The sequence below is a fragment of the Pristiophorus japonicus genome, chromosome 11, assembly GCF_044704955.1.
Source record: "Pristiophorus japonicus isolate sPriJap1 chromosome 11, sPriJap1.hap1, whole genome shotgun sequence".
Taxonomy (NCBI): Eukaryota; Metazoa; Chordata; class Chondrichthyes; family Pristiophoridae; genus Pristiophorus; species Pristiophorus japonicus.
Window position 1 is genome coordinate 182421866 of NC_091987.1, and position 24443 is coordinate 182446308.

The window sequence follows — 24443 nt, forward strand, 5'->3', positions numbered from 1 at the left end:
CTGGTATTCTGCAAGGTTCAGATCAAAGACTGAAGCGGTTCAAGGAGAAGGCTTCTCAGGACAACTAGGAATGGGCCTTTGCCAGCATCGTGCACGTCATGAGAAACAATACAAATAATTTGCTAAAGGGCCTTATTCATTTGATCTTGTCATAAAATGGAAATCCAGGATATCAAAACCTGGTGATGATGCAAATGCACTCCATACCCTCCAATCAAATAAATTTCACAAAAGATTTTTTTATCTATTTTCCCACGAACTGTGGGCCACTTCACATGATGTCATCAATCTGTGATGCTTCACTGCTTCTGTACATTGCACTTGAAGGGAAGGCACTGCTCCATTCTTCTGTGAAAATTGAGCACTAAGGAATAAGCTCGAAGCCATAACAGAGCAATGGTTGCTAAGAAATGGGATACTGGTCTACCACTTCAAGACTGAAAGCAAAATCGGAGATCCAGGTAGCTAGCAAATGGCTGCAAGGTTCTGTGCTGTGATGGTTCAGTGACCATTCACAGCTGGAATTTCTGCATCATAAGTCGATTTATTTCATAAACTGATGTGACAGCTAGCACTCCCGCAGGTGAGAGACATCCAAATCCATGATCTGCATGTCCAGTCAATGGTAACTTAAAGAGAATGGGCTGGATTTTGGGTTGTCTAACACCTCAGTAAGCAGCAGTGGGGGCATTAATGGAAGCGTAAGAGTATACCGACCGGGAGCACAGTGTTTAGCAGCCCGACCGAAAATTCATTCCAGGCTCACCGGGGGTGCAAACCATTTGCGCCTGGCTGCTGAAGATTACTCCGATCATGACGTATTCCCGGTGCAACACCCACGCTTGTGCCCCGGTTGGTAAATTTGGTGTGTGCGCCTCATTGAGTGCCCGCCAATAACAACGACTGGAGAAACAGTCGGTCCAGGCTTGCAGAGTCGTTACCTGGTGGCTACTTAAAGGGATGAGGAAGCGCTTCCCTCGGGGGTCACAGTCAGTGCAATATTCACACACAGCATGGTGCGTGAGACTCTGAGTTTGCAGTGGCAGACAGACATAACAGTACAGCTTGAAAACAAGTGATTTTGAAAACTTTAATGGGTGCATAACTCAGCTTTTCCCGGGATCTGATTTGGATTGCCACGTATACGCAGTGGGTCTGCAAAATGTACCGACCAAACTTTTGTTAGCGTCCCCCAGCTCTGGTGTGCAATGGCTGATTTAGTGCCCCATCCGCTCTTCGACCGATTCTGATGAATTTCTGGGCGGGAGGCACTAAAGGTACCACTCCGCCTGGATTAACACCGCATTCTCCCCCATAATGTTATACAATGTGTATGTCCGATTCCTGATAATCATATTGGAATGAGCGATGCAGCCCTGTCTTAATGGTGTGGTCATCTGATCCCTGATGGGTAAGTGGAGAGGGTGTAGGTAACCTCATGCTAGCAGTCCAATCAATGCACCTGATCCATGCGCTGGATCTCAAAACAATGGCGGCTCCTAACCAGGATCATGGGTAAATTACTCCACCTGGTTCCGTAGTTTTAACGAGTGGAAATTGAGCTCAAAATCAACTTCAGAAACAACTGAAGTTTGGCCATTGATTAGTAGCTGAAAGTGGAAGAACACAACATTCTAAACATGGCTGATTATTGTTGGTGCTTCCATTGGTGACAAGAAAGACAATGAGTTGTACAAGTGTGTGATATGTTTTCCTCAAATTGTTTTGAGGGAATGGGAATTGTCAATTGTTGGGAATATTTGACGGTCTCTATAGATGGTCCTCATCATGTAGGCTCTATCGAGTACTTTTAATTCTTTTTTAAGGAGGCAATTGGAGTCATAGGGGTACGGCAGTGTGGTGATTATGTTACTGAACTAGGCATCCACCGAACATGAGTTCAAATCCCATTGTGGTAGCTTAAGAATTTTTAATTCTGTTTAAAATGTCTGGGGGAAAAGAGCTAGCATTAGAACAAAGAGATCATGAAGTTGTCGGATTGTCGTAAAAACGCATCTGGTTCACTAATGTCCTTTAGGGAAGGAAACCTGCTCTTCTTAGTCGGTCTGGCCTATATGTGACTCCAGACTCACACGAACATGGCTGACTCTTAATAGCCCTCTGAAGTAGCCTAGTAAGCAAGTCAGTTGTATCAAACTGCCAAGATGAATACCAGGTGGTCTGCTATCAGTTCAAGAAGATAGCCCACCCCCACCACAAGCTTCCCTGGGCAACTGGGGATGTGCAATAAATGCCAGCCTTGCCAGCAACACTACACTAACATCCTGAGAATTAATATATTTTTAAAAAACCTACTTTGAAATATAATTCTTTCTAATTTACTTTCACAGATGCAGTACAATCAATGTATGTAACAACAGATCAGCCAACTGTGGTAGTGAACATTGGCAACAATGCTACGCTTGACTGCACTTACAGCACAAATGTTGAGTCCTACTTTTCCCTTGAATGGCGTTTTACAGCAGGCCCAACAGCAAATGCAGAAGCAGAGAAGGTAAGAGTTGGTGGTGCTCCATTTCTCGACATTTTAAAATGTACTTATTTCCTGCTCACAAATCATTCTGCAGTAATGCTGTCTCTCACTCATAGGGGTCAGCTCAGGTAGCGCTCTTGCACCGCACTGTCAGAGATGCCGTCTTTTAGATGAGATATAAAAGATCCCATGGCACTATTTCAAAGAAGAACAGAGGAGTTCTCCCTGGTGTCCTGGCCAATATTCATTCCTCAAGCAACATCACTAAAGTCAGATTACCTGGTCATTAACACATTGCTGTTTGTGAGAGCTTGCTGTGCACAAATTGGCTGCTGTATTTCCTACATTACAACAGTGAGAAAGTACTTCATTGGCTGAAAATAACTTTGGGGTGTCTGGAGATCATGAAAGGCACTATATAAATGCAAGTTCTTTCTTTCATCTCAAAACATTTCAGATACAGTGAATTATTTTTGAAGTGTAGTGATTGCTACGTAGGCAAAAGCAGCAGTCATGTTGTATACAATACGATCCCACAAACAAAGAGACGAGTGACCAGTTACTCTCGGGGAATTTCAAGTCTTGTGTGGTCAGCTGTTGCAATGCATGGGAAGACTGTCCGGTAGGTGCAGTGCAGAATCAGTCCCTTTTCATGGCTGAAACTGATTTGACTGGAGCCCGTTACTTGCCTGTCCATCAGTGGCAGCTCGGCAGACTAGTGCTGGTTCAATATTGGGTGTCTCAGCAGCTTCCCAGCCAGCCAGTAAGGTAAGCCATCGGGAATGGTGGGGGGCTCGGGAGAATTTCAGGAATGTGAGGAGGTGGGGGGGTGGTGCGTGAGGTGTTGGCACGGAGCCCGTGGGTGGCAGCGACGTAAACTATTTTTATGGTGAGCAGAGGATCACTTCCGATCCTCGTGGCCCCACAATAATGAGTTTTTTTACTGACGTAGGAGGGCCTCCACTTCAGGCCCATCAGCTTCTACTAAGCGCAGAGCTGTAGATACTCTGCTCAGTAAGCTGTAAAGGAGACTTTGGGGTCCGAAATACATACTAGGACTCTGATTAGCATACAGTTATTAGGCTCCTGCATGAGTCTGGTGGGTGCCTCAGCTTCCCGGCTTTTTGGTAACCTCCCTGTGGAAAAGAGCGGTAAATAGATTGCTTTGGTCTAACCTCCGCACTGCCTGGTTCCTGTCGGATGGAGGGAGTTAAAATCCACAATTCTACTTTTTGTTGGAAGGCACAAGCCTGGTTCCTAATCTGTTGGAGTTCTCTATTCCAACCTACTATGGAAAGTCACTAATTGAATGACTGGAAAACTCTTACAAAGAGGAGGGACTATCAAAGGGAAAGCTTTAGGCTGCTGTGATTGCTTAGGAGCAGAAGCTTGGGAGAAGATTCCTTAACCTGATAGGCATGGGTGAAGCCTGGCTTAGTGATATCACACGTGCGTAGCTCAGATTTAAGGAACTAAGAGGGAGAAATTTCCCAGTGCCCCGATTGGGGACGGTAACCGACTTGTGGCAGGAGTTTCTGCTCCCGGCCGCGAAATTGCGGTTACTGCCCCTCAGAGGAAGTGGAGCGTAATCTCGTGTGCACTACTTCCTCTTGGGGCGGGTTCTGGGGGGGGCTATTGGTGCGCGTTGGTCAGCTGCTCCACGTAGCGCTGTCACGGCTCAATGCCCCTCCCCTTTGGCTAAAGGGGAGGGGCGCTGTGCACTGTGCACGGCCTCTGATGGCCTCCCTTGGGCCACCAGGGCGGCGTGGTGCAAAATGGAGTTCCAGGTTGGACTACGGCAGCCCGGATCATGCAAGGGAGGCAGAAGTCGAGCCGACTGGTGAGTCGACAAGCAGGGCACTCCTGACGTCCCCTTTAACTTCCAACCCGCGAGCGGGGGGGTCGGCCCGGTTCGCGACCCGTGAGGCTGGCGTTGACACCGCTCGCGTCAGCCTCCCGAGGCGCGGGGCAATATCCGTTGCGGGGCGCAAAGGGGTCACCGCGCACAGCAATGATGTCATCGCTGGTTGTGCAGCGGCTCGGGGCGCTACCGACAGGGAGCCAGCAGATCTCCACTCCTCCGGTGAAAACTTTTTCGCGCCCCATTAGAGCCCCCAGGAGGCGTTGACATGCCTCACTAAACGGGCAATTTTAAGCCCTAAGGTACTATCTTTCACTCTTTTCTAACTGATAAATTTTTAACACAATTCTATCTGCTTAGATTCTTTACTATACTGATGGAAACACTTACAAACTTGGGCCTCAAGCTAATCGAATCCAATTGATAGATCAGCGTCCAACCAGTGGAGTCGCGTCCATTAAAATTACAAGCACCAAGTCATCAGACACTGGCAGATATACTTGTGATATAAACAATCCTCCAGATTTGTCTGGGTCCAGCGAGGCATTTGTCAATTTAATAGTCCAAGGTAAGGAGCAGTTGATACTTTGCTTGTTTTTTTCCTGTTCAGCTATACCCACTGGGCCACCATTACATCTCCTTAGTGCTGGGAATATTTAATTGCTAAATATTTTTTAAACTAAAACATTTTTTTTTGTTAAATGCATTAGATATGTCTTTAAACAAAAAGTATATAATGTAGAAAAATGCAATATTTCAACAAAATGACCCTTAGAATTAATGTTTAATAAATAGATGCAATAGCTTCAATGGAAATGGAGAGTGAAATCAGCAAGTACTTTCCTATATAAATGATTCCTTCATTGTTGGCCTTGTTATCTTTATAAATATATATTTACCTAACAAAAATATTTTAATGTGAAGGTAATGGATCCCTGGACGACTATTACTGAGAAGTGAGGATGAAGGTGTGCTGCAATCGATATAATCGCGCTGACAGTCAGTGACCATTTTGTGGAATGATTTTCTCCTATCTTTAGGATCCCTCACAGACACACACCATTTCCTGGCCAATAGTGACAGGCCAGAGGGCTTTGTGGCAGGTGTCTGCACTGCACTCTGATTGATTCCTCGATTCCTGTCACTCCGTAGTTCCCTGTAATGGCCTGAGTGGCCTCGGGGGCTTGCTGGGCTTGAGTGTGCATCCTGTATCGCAGCACTTAATTCGGAACACTGAGAGACAAATTTCCAATTGCACTTAAAAATGCCTGCATTCTCATAATTATTGACCTGCTAACAAAACTCTGGGGACTCACTGCTAGAAGATGTGGGATTTCTGAGAAAACAAATCTATTTTTCAATAAGAGCCATTTCATCCTTTTTAGAATACATAGTAATGAGCTACATTCTGTGTGCATGGTGCAGGAAATTTGTGGATGCTGAGCTCAAACAGTGGAAAACAAAGATGTAGACTGGTTAGGATACAAAGATAATTGATAATATCTCATGTTTTGCTTGTGTCTTGGTCCCTTTGAACCTGTGTTCCTCTACGCCCAATAATCAAACCGACAGTCATTGCTTTATGAATTCATTGTTAAATTCTGCAATATATTTAGGTAGTGATACTGATGCATGTCATTTCTTTCAAATTGGACAGTACCTCCATCCACTCCAGAGTGTAAAGTGATTGGAAAACCCTACATCGGAAACAATGTGACGTTAGCGTGCAGCTCAACAGTGGGTCGGCCAGTCCCTCGCTACATCTGGTCAGAGGTTAGCCCTGGCACTGCAAAATCTTCTCCAAGAGTTATGGTAAAAGGTATACAGGATGTTGTCTCTCATCATTAGGCACTTACTCAATTCTTAACTCTAGTATACTAGAAAGAAAGAAATTGTACTTATATAGTACCTCTCACATCTTCAGCACATCCCAAAGCACTTTAAGGCCAGCAAAGTGTCACTGTTGCTTTGTTACCTCAGGACTTGACTACTGCAACGCACTCCTGGCTGGCCTCCCACATTCTACCCTACGTAAGCTAGAGGTGATCCAAAACTTGGCTGCCCATGACTTGCACCAAGTCCGACACATCTATCACCCTTGTGCTCGCTGATCTACATTGGCTTCCAGTTAAGCAACAACTCGATTTCAAAATTCTCATCCTAATTTTCAAATCCCTCCATGGCCTCACCCCTCCCTATCTCTGTAATCTCCTCCAGCCCCACAAACCCCCAGGATGTCTGCGCTCCTCTAATTCTGCTCTCTAGAGCATCCCTGATTATAATCGCTCAACCATTGGTGGCTGTGCCTTCTGTTGCTGGGCCCCAAGCTCTGGAACTCCCTGCTTAAACCTCTCTACCTCTCTTCCTTCCTTCAAATCGCTCCTGAAACATACTTCTTTGACCAAGCTTTTGGTCACCTGCGCTAATTTCTATTTGTGCGGCTCAGTGTCAAATTGTTTTATCTCAGAATACTCCTGTGAAGCGCCTTGGGATGTTTCACTATGTTAAAGGTGCTATATAAATACAAGTTGTTGTAAAGACATGAAGTCCAGAACATCACCACTGCACAACTTGTTCTCCACTTTGACTTCTTGGGATAGATTTGTAACTTCATTAAATTGAATTCTCCCCTCAGGCAACCTGCCTTTGGAGGTCCAAGGACCAATTTCCAGCAGTCCTTGGGCCATTGTCTTCAGGCGTGCACTGCCTTCACAGGTGGCCGCAGATGAAAATCTACTCCCTCCTTTCTAGGCTAAAAAGCCGAAGTTTCTCCAATGTTTTCATGTAACTCAGGCCCCTGACACTGATGAACGGTTTTGTACCTCTATATTGCACTGCCTCAAGCACTTAAAGGTCTCTTTTATATCTTAGCAACCAGAACTGAATGCAGTATTCAAGGTGTGGTCTGACCAGAGCAATAGAAAGTTTGATCATGACTTCCTCTAACTTGTATTGGGCTCTGTAGTTCAACATCTTAATGACTTTGTTGAACATTGCTCTGAATTGGTAGGACATGTTTAGCATCAAGTCTTCTAAGACTACTAGATCTCTTTTAGCTTCATCCTTGGGTATTTCAACTCCATGAAATACGTGTGTTGTCTATTTTTCCTTCCATTGTGTAACACTTTACATTTGTCCACATTAAATTTTCATCTGACATTGTTCTGTCCAATTCAATTTGCCATTTCTGAGTTGTTTGCTCTGACTCCACTGGTCCTCCTGGTTTGGAATCTTCTGCAAATTTGATCACTTTGCGTTGTGTCTGAACCAGGTCATTGATGTAAATTCAAAACAGTAGCGGCACCCAGCATTGAACCCTCAGGTACGTAACTCAGTACTTTGCCCAGTCTGACATAACTATAGAGAGTACTCGTTGCTTCTTACCCATCAGTCAGTTTTTTATTCATTCACAGGGTTTACTCTAAATCTCCACAGGTTTAAGTTTAATTAATAGCCTTTCAAGTAGTAATTTATCAAAAGTCTTTTGATGGTCGAAATGCAGCACATCAAATCAGCACATACCAGTCTTCTTGGGTTGTCACTTCCTCAAACATGGGATATACAGCACAGAAACAGACCATTCGGCCCAACCAGTCCATGCCAGCGTTTATACTCCACTCGAGCCTCCTCCTGTCTTTCCTCAGCTGAATCTATCAGCATAACCCTCTATTCCCTTCTCCCTCATATTCTTGTCTAGCCTCCCCTGAAATGCATCTGTACTATTCGCTTCCCACTCCCTGTGGTAGCGAGTTCCACATTCTCATCACTCTTTGGGTAAAGAATTTGCTTCTGAATTCCCTATTGGATTTCTTGGTGACTATCTTATATTGATGGCCTCTAGTTATGCGCTTCCTGACAAGTGGAAACACTCTCTCTGTATCCACTCTATCAAAACCTTTCATAATTTTAAAGACCTCTATTAGGTCACCCCTCAGCCTTCTTTTTTCAAGATAAAAGAGATCCTCCTTGTAAATCTTCTCTGCACCCTCTCTAGTGCCTCTATATCCTTTTTATAATATGGTGACCTGAACTCTGTGCAATACTCTAAGCGTGGTCTAACCAAGGTTCGATACAGGTTTAGCATAATGTGTCGAATAGCTTCATCAGGCAGGCTCCACCCCTTCTGAATCCATGCTGACAAGGTAATTAAGTTATTGCTGATCTGATGATCCACAAATTTACTCCTGATAATAAAGTCCATTATGTTGCATGTGATGAAACTAATACTAATGGGTCTGTAGTGGCCTATGTCTGCTTTGCAACCCTTTTTGAATTCAGGCACCCTATTAGCCTGTTTCCAATCTACTGGTACCTGGGCAGTATCTACAGAGTCCCTCGTAATGGCTGTATATGTCTCACAAATCTACTCCCCAGTCTCTCAACATTCTGACCGAAATACCATCAATCCCTGGAGATGTTTTTGTTTTGAGCAGGTTGAGCCTGTCTTGAATTTTAACTCATTCATAATGAAGTCATTGAGGTGGAAATTTGGTCACGCCACTGTTGCATTGTTAACCTAGGCGGAGTGGTAAATTTTGCGCTGGGAAATGGTTTGCGTCTCCAGCCGCAAAATTCACCAGCTGAGCCCTGAGTGTGGAGTGGGACGCAAAGGAAGGCGTTGCACACCTCTCTTATGGCACTAGCATGGCTGAGCAACTGAAAGTCCCGAGCTAAACAGTCGAACTCTGAACCCCCTAACAGGGGTTTCCCTGGGAAAAAAAAATCTGAATAAAACCACCAAAAACATTTCCAATATATTACTGATGCCATAACAACATAAATCGCTAAAATTTAAAAAAAACAATCACATTTACCTCAGGTCCACGTTACTTCACTCACTGTAGCCGGTACAGCTCGGACCGCCAGCTTTCACAGGTGGTCCCACTAGGGGGCGCTATGGGGAGCTATGGATTGGTTGAGTTTCCAATTTCGAGCCGGTATCACAACCAAGAGCGTTGCACACTGGCTCGCCTTCCCTGGGTGGTACTGCTCCGTGCCCCCTCAAACCCAGCACCGAATGTCCCGGTGAGGCGCTGGAAGCTAGCCGTCTGCTCAGAAGTTCTTTCTGCCACCATTGTCGCCCCTCCAGGGTGCTAACAGGGACGGCAAAAGACCAAAAATCCAGCCCATTGACTTTATTTAGACATCTTTGTCTGGAGAGGGCATGTTGCACAAGTTTTCTCTTGTAAATACTTAGAGGAAGTAGACATTAACTGTAAGGCACACTTCTTTTGCAAGGTGCAGCATCAGATTTACAGATCATTCGGATGGATAGCCATCCAGTTAGTGACCTGTATTTGGTAACACGGCATGGAGACTCTTCCTACACAGTTATGAGTTAATTCCAAATGAATTTGAAAATATCATGTATATACAAAAAACATATATGCAACATGCAAGCAAAACAATACCCTGTCGACACAAAAAAAAATTGGATTATTGTTCTATATGAATAATGTATCTTTAGAAACATAGAAACATAGAAAATAGGTGCAGGAGTAGGCCATTCGGCCCTTCTAGCCTGCACCGCCATTCAATGAGTTCATGGCTGAACATTCAACTTCAGTACCCCATTCCTGCTTTCTCGCCATACCCCTTGATCCCCCTAGCAGTAAGGACCTCATCTAACTCCTTTTTGAATATATTTAGTGAATTGGCCTCAACAACTTTCTGTGGTAGAGAATTCCACAGGTTCACCACTCTCTGGGTGAAGAAGTTCCTCCGCATCTCGGTCCTAAATGGCTTACCCCTTATCCTTAGACTGTGACCCCTGGTTCTGGACTTCCCCAACATTGGGAACATTCTTCCTGCATCTAACCTGTCTAACCCCGTCAGAATTTTATATGTTTCTATGAGGTCCCCTCTCATTCTTCTGAACTCCAGTGAATACAAGCCCAGTTGATCCAGTCTTTCTTGATAGGTCAGTCCCGCCATCCCGGGAATCAGTCTGGTGAACCTTCGCTGCACTCCCTCAATAGCAAGAATGTCCTTCCTCAGGTTAGGAGACCAAAACTGTACACAATACTCCAGGTGTGGCCTCACCAATGCCCTGTACAACTGTAGCAACACCTCCCTGCCCCTGTACTCAAATCCCCTTGCTATGAAGGCCAACATGCCATTTGCTTTCTTAACCGCCTGCTGCACCTGCATGCCAACCTTCAATGACTGATGTACCACGACACCCAGGTCTCTTTGCACCTCCCCTTTTCCTAATCTGTCACCATTCAGATAATAGTCTGTCTCTCTGTTTTTACCACCAAAGTGGATAACCTCACATTTATCCACATTATACTTCATCTGCCATGCATTTGCCCACTCACCTAACCTATCCAAGTCGCTCTGCAGCCTCACAGCATCCTCCTCGCAGCTCACACTGCCACCCAACTTAGTGTCATCCGCAAATTTGGAGATACTACATTTAATCCCCTCATCTAAATCATTAATGTACAGTGTAAACAGCTGGGGCCCCAGCACAGAACCTTGCGGTACCCCACTAGTCACTGCCTGCCATTCTGAAAAGTACCCATTTACTCCTACTCTTTGCTTCCTGTCTGACAACCAGTTCTCAATCCATGTCAGTACACTACCCCCAATCCCATGTGCTCTAACTTTGCACATCAATCTCTTGTGTGGGACCTTGTCGAACGCCTTCTGAAAGTCCAAATATACCACATCAACTGGTTCTCCCTTATCCACTCTACTGGAAACATCCTCAAAAAATTCCAGAAGATTTGTCAAGCATGATTTCCCTTTCACAAATCCATGCTGGCTTGGACCTATCATGTCACCTCTTTCCAAATGCACTGCTATGACATCCTTAATAATTGATTCCATCATTTTACCCACTACCGATGTCAGGCTGACCGGTCTATAATTCCCTGTTTTCTCTCTCCCTCCTTTTTTAAAAAGTGGGGTTACATTGGCTACCCTCCACTCCATAGGAACTGATCCAGAGTCAATGGAATGTTGGAAAATGACTGTCAACGCATCCACTATTTCCAAGGCCACCTCCTTAAGTACTCTGGGATGCAGTCCATCAGGCCCTGGGGATTTATCGGCCTTCAATCCCATCAATTTCCCCAACACAATTTCCCGGCTAATAAGGATTTCCCTCAGTTCCTCCTCCTTACTAGACCCCCCGACCCCTTTTATAACCGGAAGGTTGTTCGTGTCCTCCTTCGTGAATACCGAACCAAAGTACTTGTTCAATTGGTCCGCCATTTCTTTGTTCCCCGTTATGACTTCCCCTGATTCTGACTGCAGGGGACCTACATTTGTCTTTACTAACCTTTTTCTCTTTACATATCTATAGAAACTTTTGCAATCCGTCTTAATGTTCCCTGCAAGCTTCTTCTCATACTCCATTTTCCCTGCCCTAATCAAACCCTTTGTCCTCCTCTGCTGAGTTCTAAATTTCTCCCAGTCCCCAGGTTCGCTGCTATTTCTGGCCAATTTGTATGCCACTTCCTTGGCTTTAATACTATCCCTGATTTCCCTTGATAGCCACGGTTGAGCCACCTTCCCTTTTTTATTTCTATGCCAGACAGGAATGTACAATTGTTGTAGTTCATCCATGCGGTCTCTAAATGTCTGCCATTGCCCATCCACAGTCAACCCCTTAAGTATCATTCGCCAATCCATCTCAGCCAATTCACGCCTCATACCTTCAGGCATTTGGTTACTAAGCAAGTCCGTTCTGCACCACTGAGTCCATACTCCTTCAGTGCAGCATTTCTGGGTTCCTGATATGAACATTTCTGCGAGTCCTCAGCCCATGTTTGATTTGGCTGCGCTCCACCACCATTGCTTTCATACAAGCTAGAAAACTGTGTACAGTTTTGGTTTCCATATTTACGAAAGGATATACTTGCTTTGGAGGTAGTTCAGAGAAGGTTCACTAGGTTGATTCGGGAGATGAGGGGGTTGACTTATGAGGAAAGGTTGGGGAGGTTGCGCCTCAACTCATTGGGATTCAGGTGATCTTATTGAAACGTATAAGATTATGAGGGGGCTTGACAAGGAGTATGCAGAGAGAATGTTTCCACTGATGGGGGAGTCAAGAACTAGAGGGCATGATCTTAGAATAAGGGGCCGCCCATTTAAAACTGAGATGAGCTGGAATTCGCTGCCTCAGAGAGCTGTGGAAGTCTGGACATTGAATAAGTTTAAGACAGAGATAGACAGTTTCTTAACCGATAAGGGAATAAGGGGTTATGGGGAGCGGGCAGAGAAGTGGACCTGAGTCCATGACCAGATCAGCCATGATCGTATTAAATGGCAGAGCAGGCTCTAGGGGTTGACTGTGGATGGGCAATGGCAGACATTTAGAGACCGCATGGATGAACTACAACAATTGTACATCCCTGTCTGGCGTAAAAATAAAAAAGGGAAGGTGGCTCAACCGTGGCTATCAAGGGAAATCAGGGATAGTATTAAAGCCAAGGAAGTGGCATACAAATTGGCCAGAAATAGCAGTGAACCCGGGGACTGGGAGAAACTTAGAACTCAGCAGAGGAGGACAAAGGGTTTGATTAGGGCAGGGAAAATAGAGTACGAGAGGAAGCTTGCAGGGAACATTAAGACGGACTGCAAAAGTTTCTATAGATATGTAAAGAGAAAAAGGTTAGTAAAGACAAATGTAGGTCCCCTGCAGTCAGAATCAGGGGAAGTCATAACGGGGAACAAAAAAATGGCAGACCAATTGAACAAGTACTTTGGTTCGGTATTCACTAAGGAGGACACAAACAACCTTCCGGATATAAAAGGGGTCAGAGGGTCTAGTAAAAAGGAGGAACTGAGGGAAATCCTTCTTAGTCGGGAAATTGTGTTGGGGAAATTGATGGGATTGAAGACAGATAAATCCCCACGGCCTGATGGACTGCATCCCAGAGTACTGAAGGAGGTGGCCTTGGAAATAGCGGATGCATTGATAGTCATTTTCCAACATTCCATTGACTCTGGATCAGTTCCTATGGAGTGGAGGGTAGCCAATGTAACCCCGCTTTTTAAAAAAGGAGGAGAGAATACAGGGAATTATAGACCGGTCAGCCTGACATCAGTAGTGGGTAAAATGATGGAATCAATTATTAAGGATGTCATAGCAGCACATTTGGAAAGAGGTGACATGATAGTTCCAAGTCAGCATGGATTTGTGAAAGGGAAATCATGCTTGACAAATCTTCTGGAATTTTTTGAGGATGTTTCCAGTAGAGTGGACAAGGGAGAACCAGTTGATGTGGTGTATTTGGACTTTCAGAAGGCTTTCGACAAGGTCCCACACGAGATTAATGTGCAAAGTTAAAGCACATGGAATTGGGGATAGTGTGCTGACGTGGATTGAGAACTGGTTGTCAGATAGGAAGCAAAGAGTAGGAGTAAATGGGTACTTTTCAGAATGGCAGGCCGTGACTAGTGGGGTACCGCAAGGTTCTGTCCTGGGGCCCCAGCTGTTTACATTGTACTTAATGATTTAGACGAGGAGATTAAATGTAGTATCTCCAAATTTGCGGATGACACTAAGTTGGGTGGCAGTGTGAGCTGCGAGGAGGATGCTATGAGACTGCAGAGTGACTTGGATAGGTTAGATGAGTGGGCAAATGCATGGCAGATGAAGTATAATGTGGATAAATGTGAGATTATCCACTTTGGTGGTAAAAACAGAGAGACAGACTACTTTTCCTGACAGATTAGGAAAAGGGGAGGTGCAATGAGACCTGGGTGTCATGGTACATCAGTCATTGAAGGTTGGCATGCAGGTACAGCAGGCGGTTAAGAAAGCAAATGGCATGTTGGCCTTCATAGCGAGAGGATTTGAGTACAGGGACAGGGAGGTGTTACTATAGTTGTACAGGGCCTTGGTGAGGCCACACCTGGAGTATTATGTACAGTTTTGGTCTCCTAACTTGAGGAATGACATTCTTGCTATTGAGGGAGTGCAACGAAGGTTCACCAGACTGATTTCCGGGATGGCGGGACTGACATATCAAGAAAGACTGGATCAACTGGGCTTGTATTCACTGGAGTTCAGAAGAATGAGAATTGTTCTCATAGAAACGTTTAAAATTCTGATGGGTTTAGACAGGCTAGATGCAGGAAGAATGTTCCCAATGTTGGGGAAGTCCAGAACCAGGGATCACAGTCTAAGGATAAGGGATAAGCCATTTAGGACCGAGATGAGGAGAAACTTCTTCACCCGGAGAATGGTGAACCTGTGGAATTCTCTACCACAGCAAGTTGTTGAGGCCAATTCACTAAATATATTCAAAAAGGAGTTAGATGTAGTCCTTACTACTAGGGAGATCAAGGGGTTTGGCGAGAAAGCAGGAATGGGGTACTGAAGTTGCATGATCAACCATGAACTCATTGAATGGCGGTGCAGGCTCGAAAGGCCGAATGACCTACTCCTGCACCTATTTTCTATGTTTCTATGGGCCCAAGTTTCCACATGATTTGCGCCTGATTTTTAGGAGCAACTGGTGGAGAACGGACGATCTTAGAAATCGCAATTCTCCACATTTTTTTTTCTGCAGTTCTAGTGAGGTAGAACAGTTCTACTTTGGAACAGAATTTTTTCTTCAAAAGGGGGTGTGTCCGGCCACTGACGCCTGATTTGAAAGTTTCCACAGTGAAAACGTACTCCAAACTAAAGTAGAATGGAGCAAGTGAAGATTTTTGTAGAACTGAAAAAACCTGTTCTACACATTAAAAAATCAGGCGCAGGTTACAAATTAGGCGTCCAGAACGAGGTGGGCGGGGGGGAGGGGGGGGGAAGGGAAGTCATTAAATTCTATAATAAATCCTTATTTATACTTATACAAATATTATACAAATAAATCCAACCTGAATAAACATTTATAAGCAAAGAAAAGATTAAATAAACTATCTTCCTACCTGTGTGAAAATGCTTCAGGCAGGCCTTTCGGGACCGAAGGCTGAACGGGCCGGCCCGAGACTTCGGGCAGGGCCCGTCCCCAGCACCAGATTTACAGGTAGGTGGCGTTGAGTTGGGTCGGGTCGGGGAGGTTCGGTTCGGTTCGGTTCGGGTCGGGGGAGGGGGGGAGGGAGAGAGGGAGAGAGAGGGGGGGAGAGAGGGAGAGAGAGGGGGGGAGGGAGAGAGAGAGAGATGGGGGGAGGGAGAGAGAGGAGGGGAGGTCAGGTCGGATCCAGTCCGGGAGCGGGAGTCGGGTCGGGTCGGGTCCAGTGGGGGGGGGGGGGTCGGGTCGGGTCAGGGGGCGGGAGCGCGGGTCAGGTCGGGTCCAGTCGGGGGGGCAGGGAGCGGGAACAGGAGCGCGGGTCGGGTCGGGTCGGGTCCAGTCGGGGAGACGGGGAGCGGGAACAGGAGCGCGGGTCAGGTCGGGTCCAGTCGGGAAGACGGGGAGCGGGAACAGGAGCGCGGGTCGGGTCGGGTCGGGTCCAGTCGGGGAGACGGGGAGCGGGAACAGGAGCACGGGTTGGGTCGGGTCCAGTCGGGGAGACGGGGAGCGGGAACAGGAGCGCGGGTCGGGTCGGGTCGGTTCGGGTCGGGTCCAGTCGGTGGGGGGGGGGGCGGGCGGAGCGGGAACAGGAGCACGGGTCGGGTCCAGTCGGGGAGGCAGGGAGCGGGAACAGGAGCGCAGGTCAGGTCGGGTCCAGTCGGCGGGGGCGGAGCGGGAACAGGAGCGCGGGTCGGGTCCAGTCGGGGAGGCGGGGAGCGGGAACAGGAGCGCGGGTCGGGTCGGGTCGGGTCGGTTCGGGTCGGGTCCAGTCGGTGGGGGGGGGGCAGGCGGAGCGGGAACAGGAGCACGGGTCGGGTCGGGTCCAGTCGGGGAGGCAGGGAGCGGGAACAGGAACGCGGGGGGTCCAGTCGGCGGGGGCGGAGCGGGAACAGGAGCGCGGGTCGGGTCCAGTCGGGGGGGCGGGGAGCGGGAACAGGAGCACGGGTCGGGTCCAGTCGGGGAGGCAGGGAGCGGGAACAGGAGCGCGGGGGGTCCAGTCGGCGGGGGCGGAGCGGGAACAGGAGCACGGGACGGGTCCAGTCGGGGAGGCGGGGAGCGGGAACAGGAGCGCGGGTCGGGTCGGGTCCAGTCGGCGGGGGCGGAGCGGGAACAGGAGCGCGGGTCGGGTCCAGTCGGGGGGCGGGAGCGGGAACAGGAGCGCGGGTCGGGTCGGGTCCAGTCGGGGAGGCGGGGAGCGGGAACAGGAGCGCGGGTCGGGTCGGGTCCAGTCGGGGAGGCGGGGAGCGGGAACAGGAGCGCGTGTCGGGTTGGGTCCAGTCGGGGGGCGGAGCGGGAACAGGAGCGCGGGTCGGGTTGGGTCCAGTCGGGGGGGCGGGGAGCGGGAACAGGAGCGCGGGTCAGGTCGGGTCGGGTCCAGTCGGGGGGCCGGAGCGCGGGTCGGGTCGGGTCCAGTCGGGGAGGCGGGGAGTGGGAACAGGAGCGCGGGTCGGGTCGGGTCCAGTCGGGGAGGCGGGGAGTGGGAACAGGAGCGCGGGTCGGGTCGGGTCCAGTCGGGGGGGGGGGGGAGTGGGTGTCGGGTCTGGTCCGGGGGCGGGGGGGGGGGGAAGCAGGAGCTGGCCGTGGGAGGAGCCTTATTCACGCAGCCCCAGTGAGGCCATTTGGCCTGGGCTAGGGGCTGCGTTCTTTGGGCCCCTCCCACACAGTTCGGCGCCTGGAGCTACTGCACTTGCATGCCCACTGTAGCGCGCATGTGCAGAGGTCCCGGCACTGTTTTCAGCGCAGGGACCTGGCTCCGTCCCCCCACAGCTCGTGCTGCGCTGCGCCGAGGGCCAGAGGACCTACAGGGAGGTGGAGAATACGGATGTTTTTTTTGGGCGCACTTTGTGGCGCGAAAAATGGGCATCCAGGTCGGGACTGCACCGTTCTAGGCGCGTGTGGAAACTTGGGCCCTCTGTTTCTATGTATGGCCTGCTCCTGCTCCTACTTTTTATGTTCTTATGTTCTTAAAACTGACAAAGGCCGACACCATCTCCGAAAAGGCCCTGACATTTGAAAACCAATAGTTATATGGGCTTTGTAACTTAAGCTGTGAATGTACACAACATTCTTTCACTTGTGTTGAGGGTGAAAAAAACTAAATACACGATAGCCTGAAGACGAAAACCAAATGTTGAAAGCCCAAAATTGGTGATGTATTCTGGTTCATTTAAGCATTTTTATACTTCACGGTTATGGAAGTTTAATCTTGAAAGAAAGAAAGACGTGAATGTATATCACGCCTTTAACGACCACCAGATGTCTCAAAATGCTTTACAGCCAATGAAATACTTTTGGAGTGTAGTCACTGTTGTAATATAGAAAACGCGGCAACCAATTTATGCACAAGCAAGCTCCCACAAACAGCAATGTGATAATCTGTTTTTTTGTTATGTTGATTGAGGGATAATTATTAGCCAGGACACCGGGGATAACTCCCCTGCTCTTTTTTGAAATAGTGCCATGGGGTCTTTTACGTCCACTTGGGAGAGCAGACGGAGCCTTGGTTTAATGTCTCATTCGAAAGACGGCATCTCCGACAGTGCGTGCTCCCTCAGCACTGCATTGGAGTGTCAGCCTAGATTTTTTCCTTTGTGCTCAAGTCTCTGGAGTGAGACTTGAACCCACAATCTTCTAACTCGGGCAAGAGTGCTACCCACTGAGCCACAGCTGACATCTAAAGAAAAACAAAGTGACATTTGGATTTTCAGCAAACCAACCAGGCCATCACTTAACCAAAAATTACCTCAACAGTTACTCTCCGGAATCCAACAACGCACAGTCTCAGTTCACAAAGGCACTCGACCCACCCCAGACCCACTGAGACACTGCGCCCATCCAAATCCCCCTCCTTTCACAGAGACACTCCCTTTTCCTCCAACCTTCTCAGTTCATACTGACACTCTTCATCCCCTCCAACACAGTTTTTCTTCCACTGCCCTAGGGTGTGCTGTAACTCTCTTTCCTCACTCCCTCTCAATTAGTGAAGGAACTCTCCTTTCACCCACACCTCAAAGCATTGGTCCCAGATTCTGTCCTCTTCACCCCAAATCATTGATCCCAGTGCCTGTCCTCTTCCCTTCACTGTCAGCCATTTCTCCTTTATTGCTCACTTTCCCTTTTCCCCTCCCCTCTGCTTTATATTCCCTGTCCCTCTCCCTTTCATTACTATCCATTTCTCCTTTTCTCTCCTTCAATTTCCATCTCCTTCATATTCTCTGTCTCTCATTGCCACCCATTTCCCCCAGTACTTGCTCAGTCCCACTCCTACCTGAGTCTACTTGCCAGTAAAATTGGGGGGAGTGTGAATTGCTGGCCTAACTGATTGTAATAGATTCAGTCTCGGCTAGTTAGGTTTAAATTACACCACTCCCCAAGGTCCTGGCTGTTCATTTTGGTGACATCTGACCAATCTTCCTCCCTCAAAGTCATGGACAAAGTAGATTAACTGGTGTTTGCAGTGTATCCTATCTGTGCTGCACTTTGAAAGTATTTCATTGTGTGAGGTGCTTTGAGACATGTCAATTGTGATAAGGTGACTTATAAATGCAAATATGCTTTTCATTTCATCATGTTCTTTGGACAGCCAAACGTAAAGCCCCAGGTGTTATCTCTCCACCGGCCACACCTACCTCCACAGGTGTGCACAGCTATTTCATATTTGTTCTGTCAGCACATGAATCACTTTGAATTTAAATGAATGTTTTATTCCGTACCTAGAACCCATTGAACAAGTAGGCAAGGCACTGTGTACTTAAGTCTCTAGTCAGCCATTATACTTACAGGTGGTGTTAGAAGTCTATACAGCAGAACTATGGAACAATCTTGTTTCTTACTTAAGGGAGAGAGCTGTGTCACTGAATTGTAAAAAGTATGGAGACTGTTATTAGGCTTTAACCAATCTCTTCTCAATAAATATATTTACACAGTCAATTGTACCAATTTCTTTGCCATTTGTTGATATATTAGCAAAAATTACGAACCCAGCCTGTTTCATTTTTTTAAATGTCTTCCCCTAACTTCTAAAGGCACTGGTTGTGGTGAGTGCAGTTCCAAGCAGCCATTCATCATATTTGAGTTGTTATTTGACAGTGGGGGGCAACCTCACTGACCAGATCCTATCCTCACCTGGCAAACACATTCCAACAGGAGTCATTGGATAACAATCCAAACAGATACTGTGGATGATGGTTCTGCTCTCCTGCCATTGGGCACTGAGGCCAATTAGAATATAATTATTGCTGCTCCAACTCAGATCAGCAAACAGCACCCAAAGGCAGCTAGCACCCATTAAACTAACAACACCCAAAGGTAGCCAGCACCCATCAAACTCATCATCATCATCATAGGTAGTCCCTCGAAATCGAGGAAGACTTGCTTCCACTCCAAGAATGAGTTCTCAGGTGACTATACAGTCCAATACGGGAATTACAGTCTCTGTCACAGTGGGACAGACAGTGGTTGAAGGAAAGGGTGGGCGGGGAGTCTGGTTTGTCGCATGCTCCTTCCATTGCCTGTGCTTGCTTTCTGCATGCTCTCAGCGACGTGACTCGAATGCACTTCCTCCACTTACGCCGATCTTTGGCCAGGGACTCCCAGGTGATGGTAGGGATGTTGCACTTTCTCAAGGAGGCTTTGAGGGTGTCCTTGAAACATTTCCTCTGCCCACCTGGGGCTCGCCTGCCATGTAGGAGTTCTAAATAGAGCGCTTGCTTTGGGGGTCTCATGTTGGGCATGCGGATGATGTGGCCTACCCAACGGAGCTGATCAAGTGTGGTCAGTACTTCGATGCTGGGGATGTTGGCCTGAGTGAGAACACTGACGCTGGTGCGTCTATCCTCCCAGTGAATTTGCAGGATCTTGCAGAGGTAGCGTTGGTGGTATTTATCCAGTGCTTTGAGGTGTCTACTGTATATGGTCCATCAAACACCATCGAACTAATGGTACAGAAAAGCAGCCCATGCCCATCGAACTAACGGTACCCAAAGACAACTAGCGTCCACTGAACTATATGCCAGCAGGCATGCCTTCTGGAGAGGAAGGGAGAAATTAGAGTTAGTATTTCTGTGCTAATCACCACATGTGAAAATTATCATTTTGTAGAGAATTGAGTTACAGGAATTAATTTACCCACAAACAATATTAATGGCAAGGATTTTCCACTGGGCATGGTACCATACTCTCTGAGTATGCCGTCATACTTTCTTTGAAATACACCACAAGTTTAGGATTTCCACCTGTGCTTGTGCACGTGCTAAATCCTGAACTTACAGTCTGTCAATGTATGAGTTGACAAGCCATCTGCACAGCCAAAGAAATAACAATTGCTGCCACAGAATTTAGCTATTTGCCCATCACCTGCCCAAAAATTGCGTACGAGAATTTTACAATTGATGCAAGTAGGCAAAGGGTCTGTGTAAGGGCATACCTCCAGCATGTTTTAAACATTTTCAGCTCGTAAATTGGATAGTTGAATTGTATCAAATGAGGTTTTCTTGTTTTTGCAAAGATTGGCATTTTAATGATGTTGATAATTATCAGCAAAATTTAATTTTTTTGAAGTTGTTGTGATGAGGTTAATTAGGAATTAAATTCCAATCATGTAAAATGTAATTAAATCTTATTACAGGATTCCATTAAATCTGATTCCCTTCTGAAATTATGTAAAATCGAATTCTGTTTTCTGATTGGAGGACCAGGTCCACATGATCCCAGGTACACTTCCACACAGGCTGCATCCCTGGGATCCGTGGGCCATTACGCTGCACTCCTACCCATAGCGTCAGACCGCTAGTTTATGAAAGAGGGTCACCATCAGGTTAGCGGGTATTGTTTTCGCAGGTTGGTGGTCTACTCCTGAGGTATGCTGCGGACCACAATTTTTGGCCCATGTATTCCTAATCCTTTAATATTCTCCATATGGCTCTTCTCTCTTTAAAGAAAGAAAGTAAGAAAGACTTGCATTTATATAGCGCCTTTCAGGACCATCGGATGTCTGAAAGTGCTTTATAGCCAATGAAGTACTTTTGGAGTATAGTCACTGTTGTAATGTGGGAAACGTGGCAGCCAATTTGCTAAGTAAGCTCCCACAAACAGCATGTGCTAATGACCAGGTAATCTGTTTTTGTCATGTTGATTAAGGGATAAATATTGGCCAGGACGCCGGAGATAACTCCCCTGCTCCTCTTCGAAATAACGCCACGGGATCGTTTACATCCACCTGAGAGAGCAGACGGGACCTTGGTTTAACATCTCATCTGAAAGTTGGCACCTCCGACAGTGCAGCACTCCCTCAGCACTGCACTGGTGTGTCAGCCTAGATTTATGTACTCAAGTCACTGGAATGGGACTTGACCCCACAACCTTCTGACTCAGAGGCGAGTGTGCTACCCACTGAGCTGCAGCCGACAAGCCACATGCCAGCAAAATAGGTTGCCAGTGAGACTCCAGCATTGCCTATCTGGAGCTAAGGAATCTTCTGAGTGGGAGTCTAGTGGTTTACTGCTGCGGCTACTGGGCCCACTAAATTGCAGTTACTGTCGTAACAGATCCTTGTTAATTTACCTGATTCCTCCTTGATTGGAAGCATCTTGAGTTTTATCGAAGTCATTTTTTTTCTTCTCTTCCATGATTATAGATTCCCAAAAAGGCACCCTATTTTTGAGGAACCTGACAATGGAGTATTCAGGAACCTACAAATGTGTGGCATCCAACGTCCTTGGGGAACGATCATGCCAGCTGGTTCTCACAGTCACAGGTAAGGCTAGATTTCTTCTGTAGAGTTTAGCCTTGTAATCTTCTCGGAGAAATAGCCCTAAATATAGGTTTGAGCAAACTCCACTTCGAACAGATGGCATGAACTATATTTCAATTTGCATTCTAGCTGTCAGTTTTTCGTTTGTTTTGAACAAAAAAAAAACACTTCATAGCCCTGTGGCATCTTGTGAATGGTATGGGTGGGATTCAGCAGGGAATTAGCAAAATGAGGGAAAAATGATTTTGCTAATTAAAGCGATAATGTGATATTAATTCGTCTTGTCACCAGGTGTAATGGTATTATAAACACTGTTTTGAACGTTTGCTCTGCTCCAAAAAAAAATTTTTTTTTTCTGATTTTCCCTGAAAATGGAGGAGAGGAAATCTTCACAAATAGGTTTGATGATGTGGTAACATCTAATAAGCAGAGGAGTTCTTATCCGTGTATTAGTTAATTCAGAACTTAACGCCATCTGAGATTATCTGTATGGTTAGAACCAAGTCATGAAAGGGTTAACTCGATGGCTGGGATTTGATTCTATTCCACCTGCACTTGACTGGAGTCTAACGATCTAATGTCACGCCTCTGCAAAGCATAAATATGTTAAGTTTTATCAGATTTTGAACAGTTGCAGTGAATTAGTCCTTCCACTTCTGGGATTTCAATTGAATCTAGTTCAATGTGATAGAGATGAAAGCGTCCTCTTTCTAACGGCTAATTAAGTGCACTTAGTCTGTGTTATTCAAATCTAATCACCGGTGGATGCGAGTGTATAGTGAGCAGCGCTATCTATAATTGATGACTTAATGGCCAATCTCACTCAGAGTGGGATAGACAGTGAGATAAATAGAAATGGCATGTTGGTCCAGTAGGGAATGCTTGTACGAGACTAGATAGAGATATTCTGTTGGCATTATTTAACGGGGAATTTATATGACATAAGATATGTATTGCGTCTGACCTGGGAGTTCTTGATGCTGACACAGGGGAAAATAGTTTGTTCAGCACATAATCCATGAAAGCATAAAAGTGTTGCGAGTTCACAGGGAATGCTTTACATAGGCTAAGCTTCTTACCCTCGGAGAAAATCCAATCGATTCAGCTCATTTGATGCTGATGTTGTATTACGGACACTGCATGGCACTGACACTAGTGAGACAATGCCACCTTTTGATGTTCCCTGATCACTCGGTGAGTGGCTGAGGCCAACAGGCCGGGAAGATCCCAGGTTCATGTCCGAATCCGCACTGAGCTAATGAGTTATCTGATTTCAATCAGGCAGAAGGAGGGCACCACAATGCGACCTCAGTGCCCTGGGTTAGGGAAGGAAAGTCAGCCGGTGTTCCGTGAGTTCAGAGCTCACATGCAAAGAATTGCCCCCAGCACAGCAAGGGGTCAACACCATCAGCAGAGTGTTGGGGAGACAATCAGTTGAGAAAAATGGCCCTCCTACTGACATCAGCTGGTTCATATTGTGGCCAACCCGACCTGCGAGAGACCATCAGCAGCAGGTCGGGGCCATAAAAGGAGCAGTGAGTGGCGGTCATGGGCAGTGTGGTGGCGTACCACTGCAATGTACAGCGCGAGCTGGTGCAGGAGGGTGACGGCAGCGGAAAGGGACGTCATCGAGGTCCAGGTCGCTGATTGGAGCGTGGGCAGATACAGCAGGAGCGGCGAGGTCGGGGTGAAGGAGCGGCGAGAGATTGTAGAGGGACATGATCGGAGCCCAGGAGTGGCGCGAGTTTGGAGCTCAGAAAAGGCAAGGGCCCAGGGGGAGCACGGGCAAGCCCACACTACGATATGTGTGCGCACTAGGTCCATGCAGCAGAGTAGGTCTCCAGTCGTCTTGGCTAATCCTTGCCATTGGAACAAGACCTAGCTCTGTCAAGCCCGGCAACCACATGTTAAAAAAATCCAGGCATCTTCCACCCTACACTATGTAGTTCAGGACCTGGAATATTAGGTTCTTCATTGAAACACATGTGAACTCATCCTTTTTTGGTGTGGAAGCAGGTCATCCTTGTTTCGATGATGATGATATCTTTCCATAGAGGTTGCTGCAATTTTCTCCGAAACGTACCATATTTGTACATACTCCACAGCACTCCAAGTATCGGAGAAACATGGGCATTCAGTCTGTCCTGCAAACTATTTCTAAGTACGAACTGTTTCAGCAATATAGCAAATAATGGATCATAAAATTGACTCTGATTTTCAAATATTGTTTCTGCTACTTGTCATGGAGCTCTGCTCTTCGAGACTGAAATTGCCCCATGGCCCGTTTGAGGGCGGTAACCATCTGGAATGGGACTTTTACCTCCCAGACCGGAGATCCCGTGCCTGGCGTGCAATTGGGCTTTG

General features: G+C 46.9%; 1 protein-coding gene across 1 annotated transcript in view; it reads left to right on the top strand.

Moving 5' to 3' along the window:
• Positions 1 to 2341: 2341 nt before the first annotated feature.
• Positions 2342 to 24443, top strand: part of LOC139275657 (V-set and immunoglobulin domain-containing protein 2-like) — a gene marked incomplete at its 5' end in the record, with an annotated part of 28928 nt that continues 6826 nt past the window's right edge. The window contains 4 exons of the mRNA XM_070892824.1: positions 2342 to 2515; positions 4716 to 4923; positions 6013 to 6174; positions 21963 to 22082. Coding sequence (XP_070748925.1) covers positions 2342 to 2515; positions 4716 to 4923; positions 6013 to 6174; positions 21963 to 22082 — 664 coding nt within the window. The remainder of the gene's footprint in view (positions 2516 to 4715; positions 4924 to 6012; positions 6175 to 21962; positions 22083 to 24443) is intronic.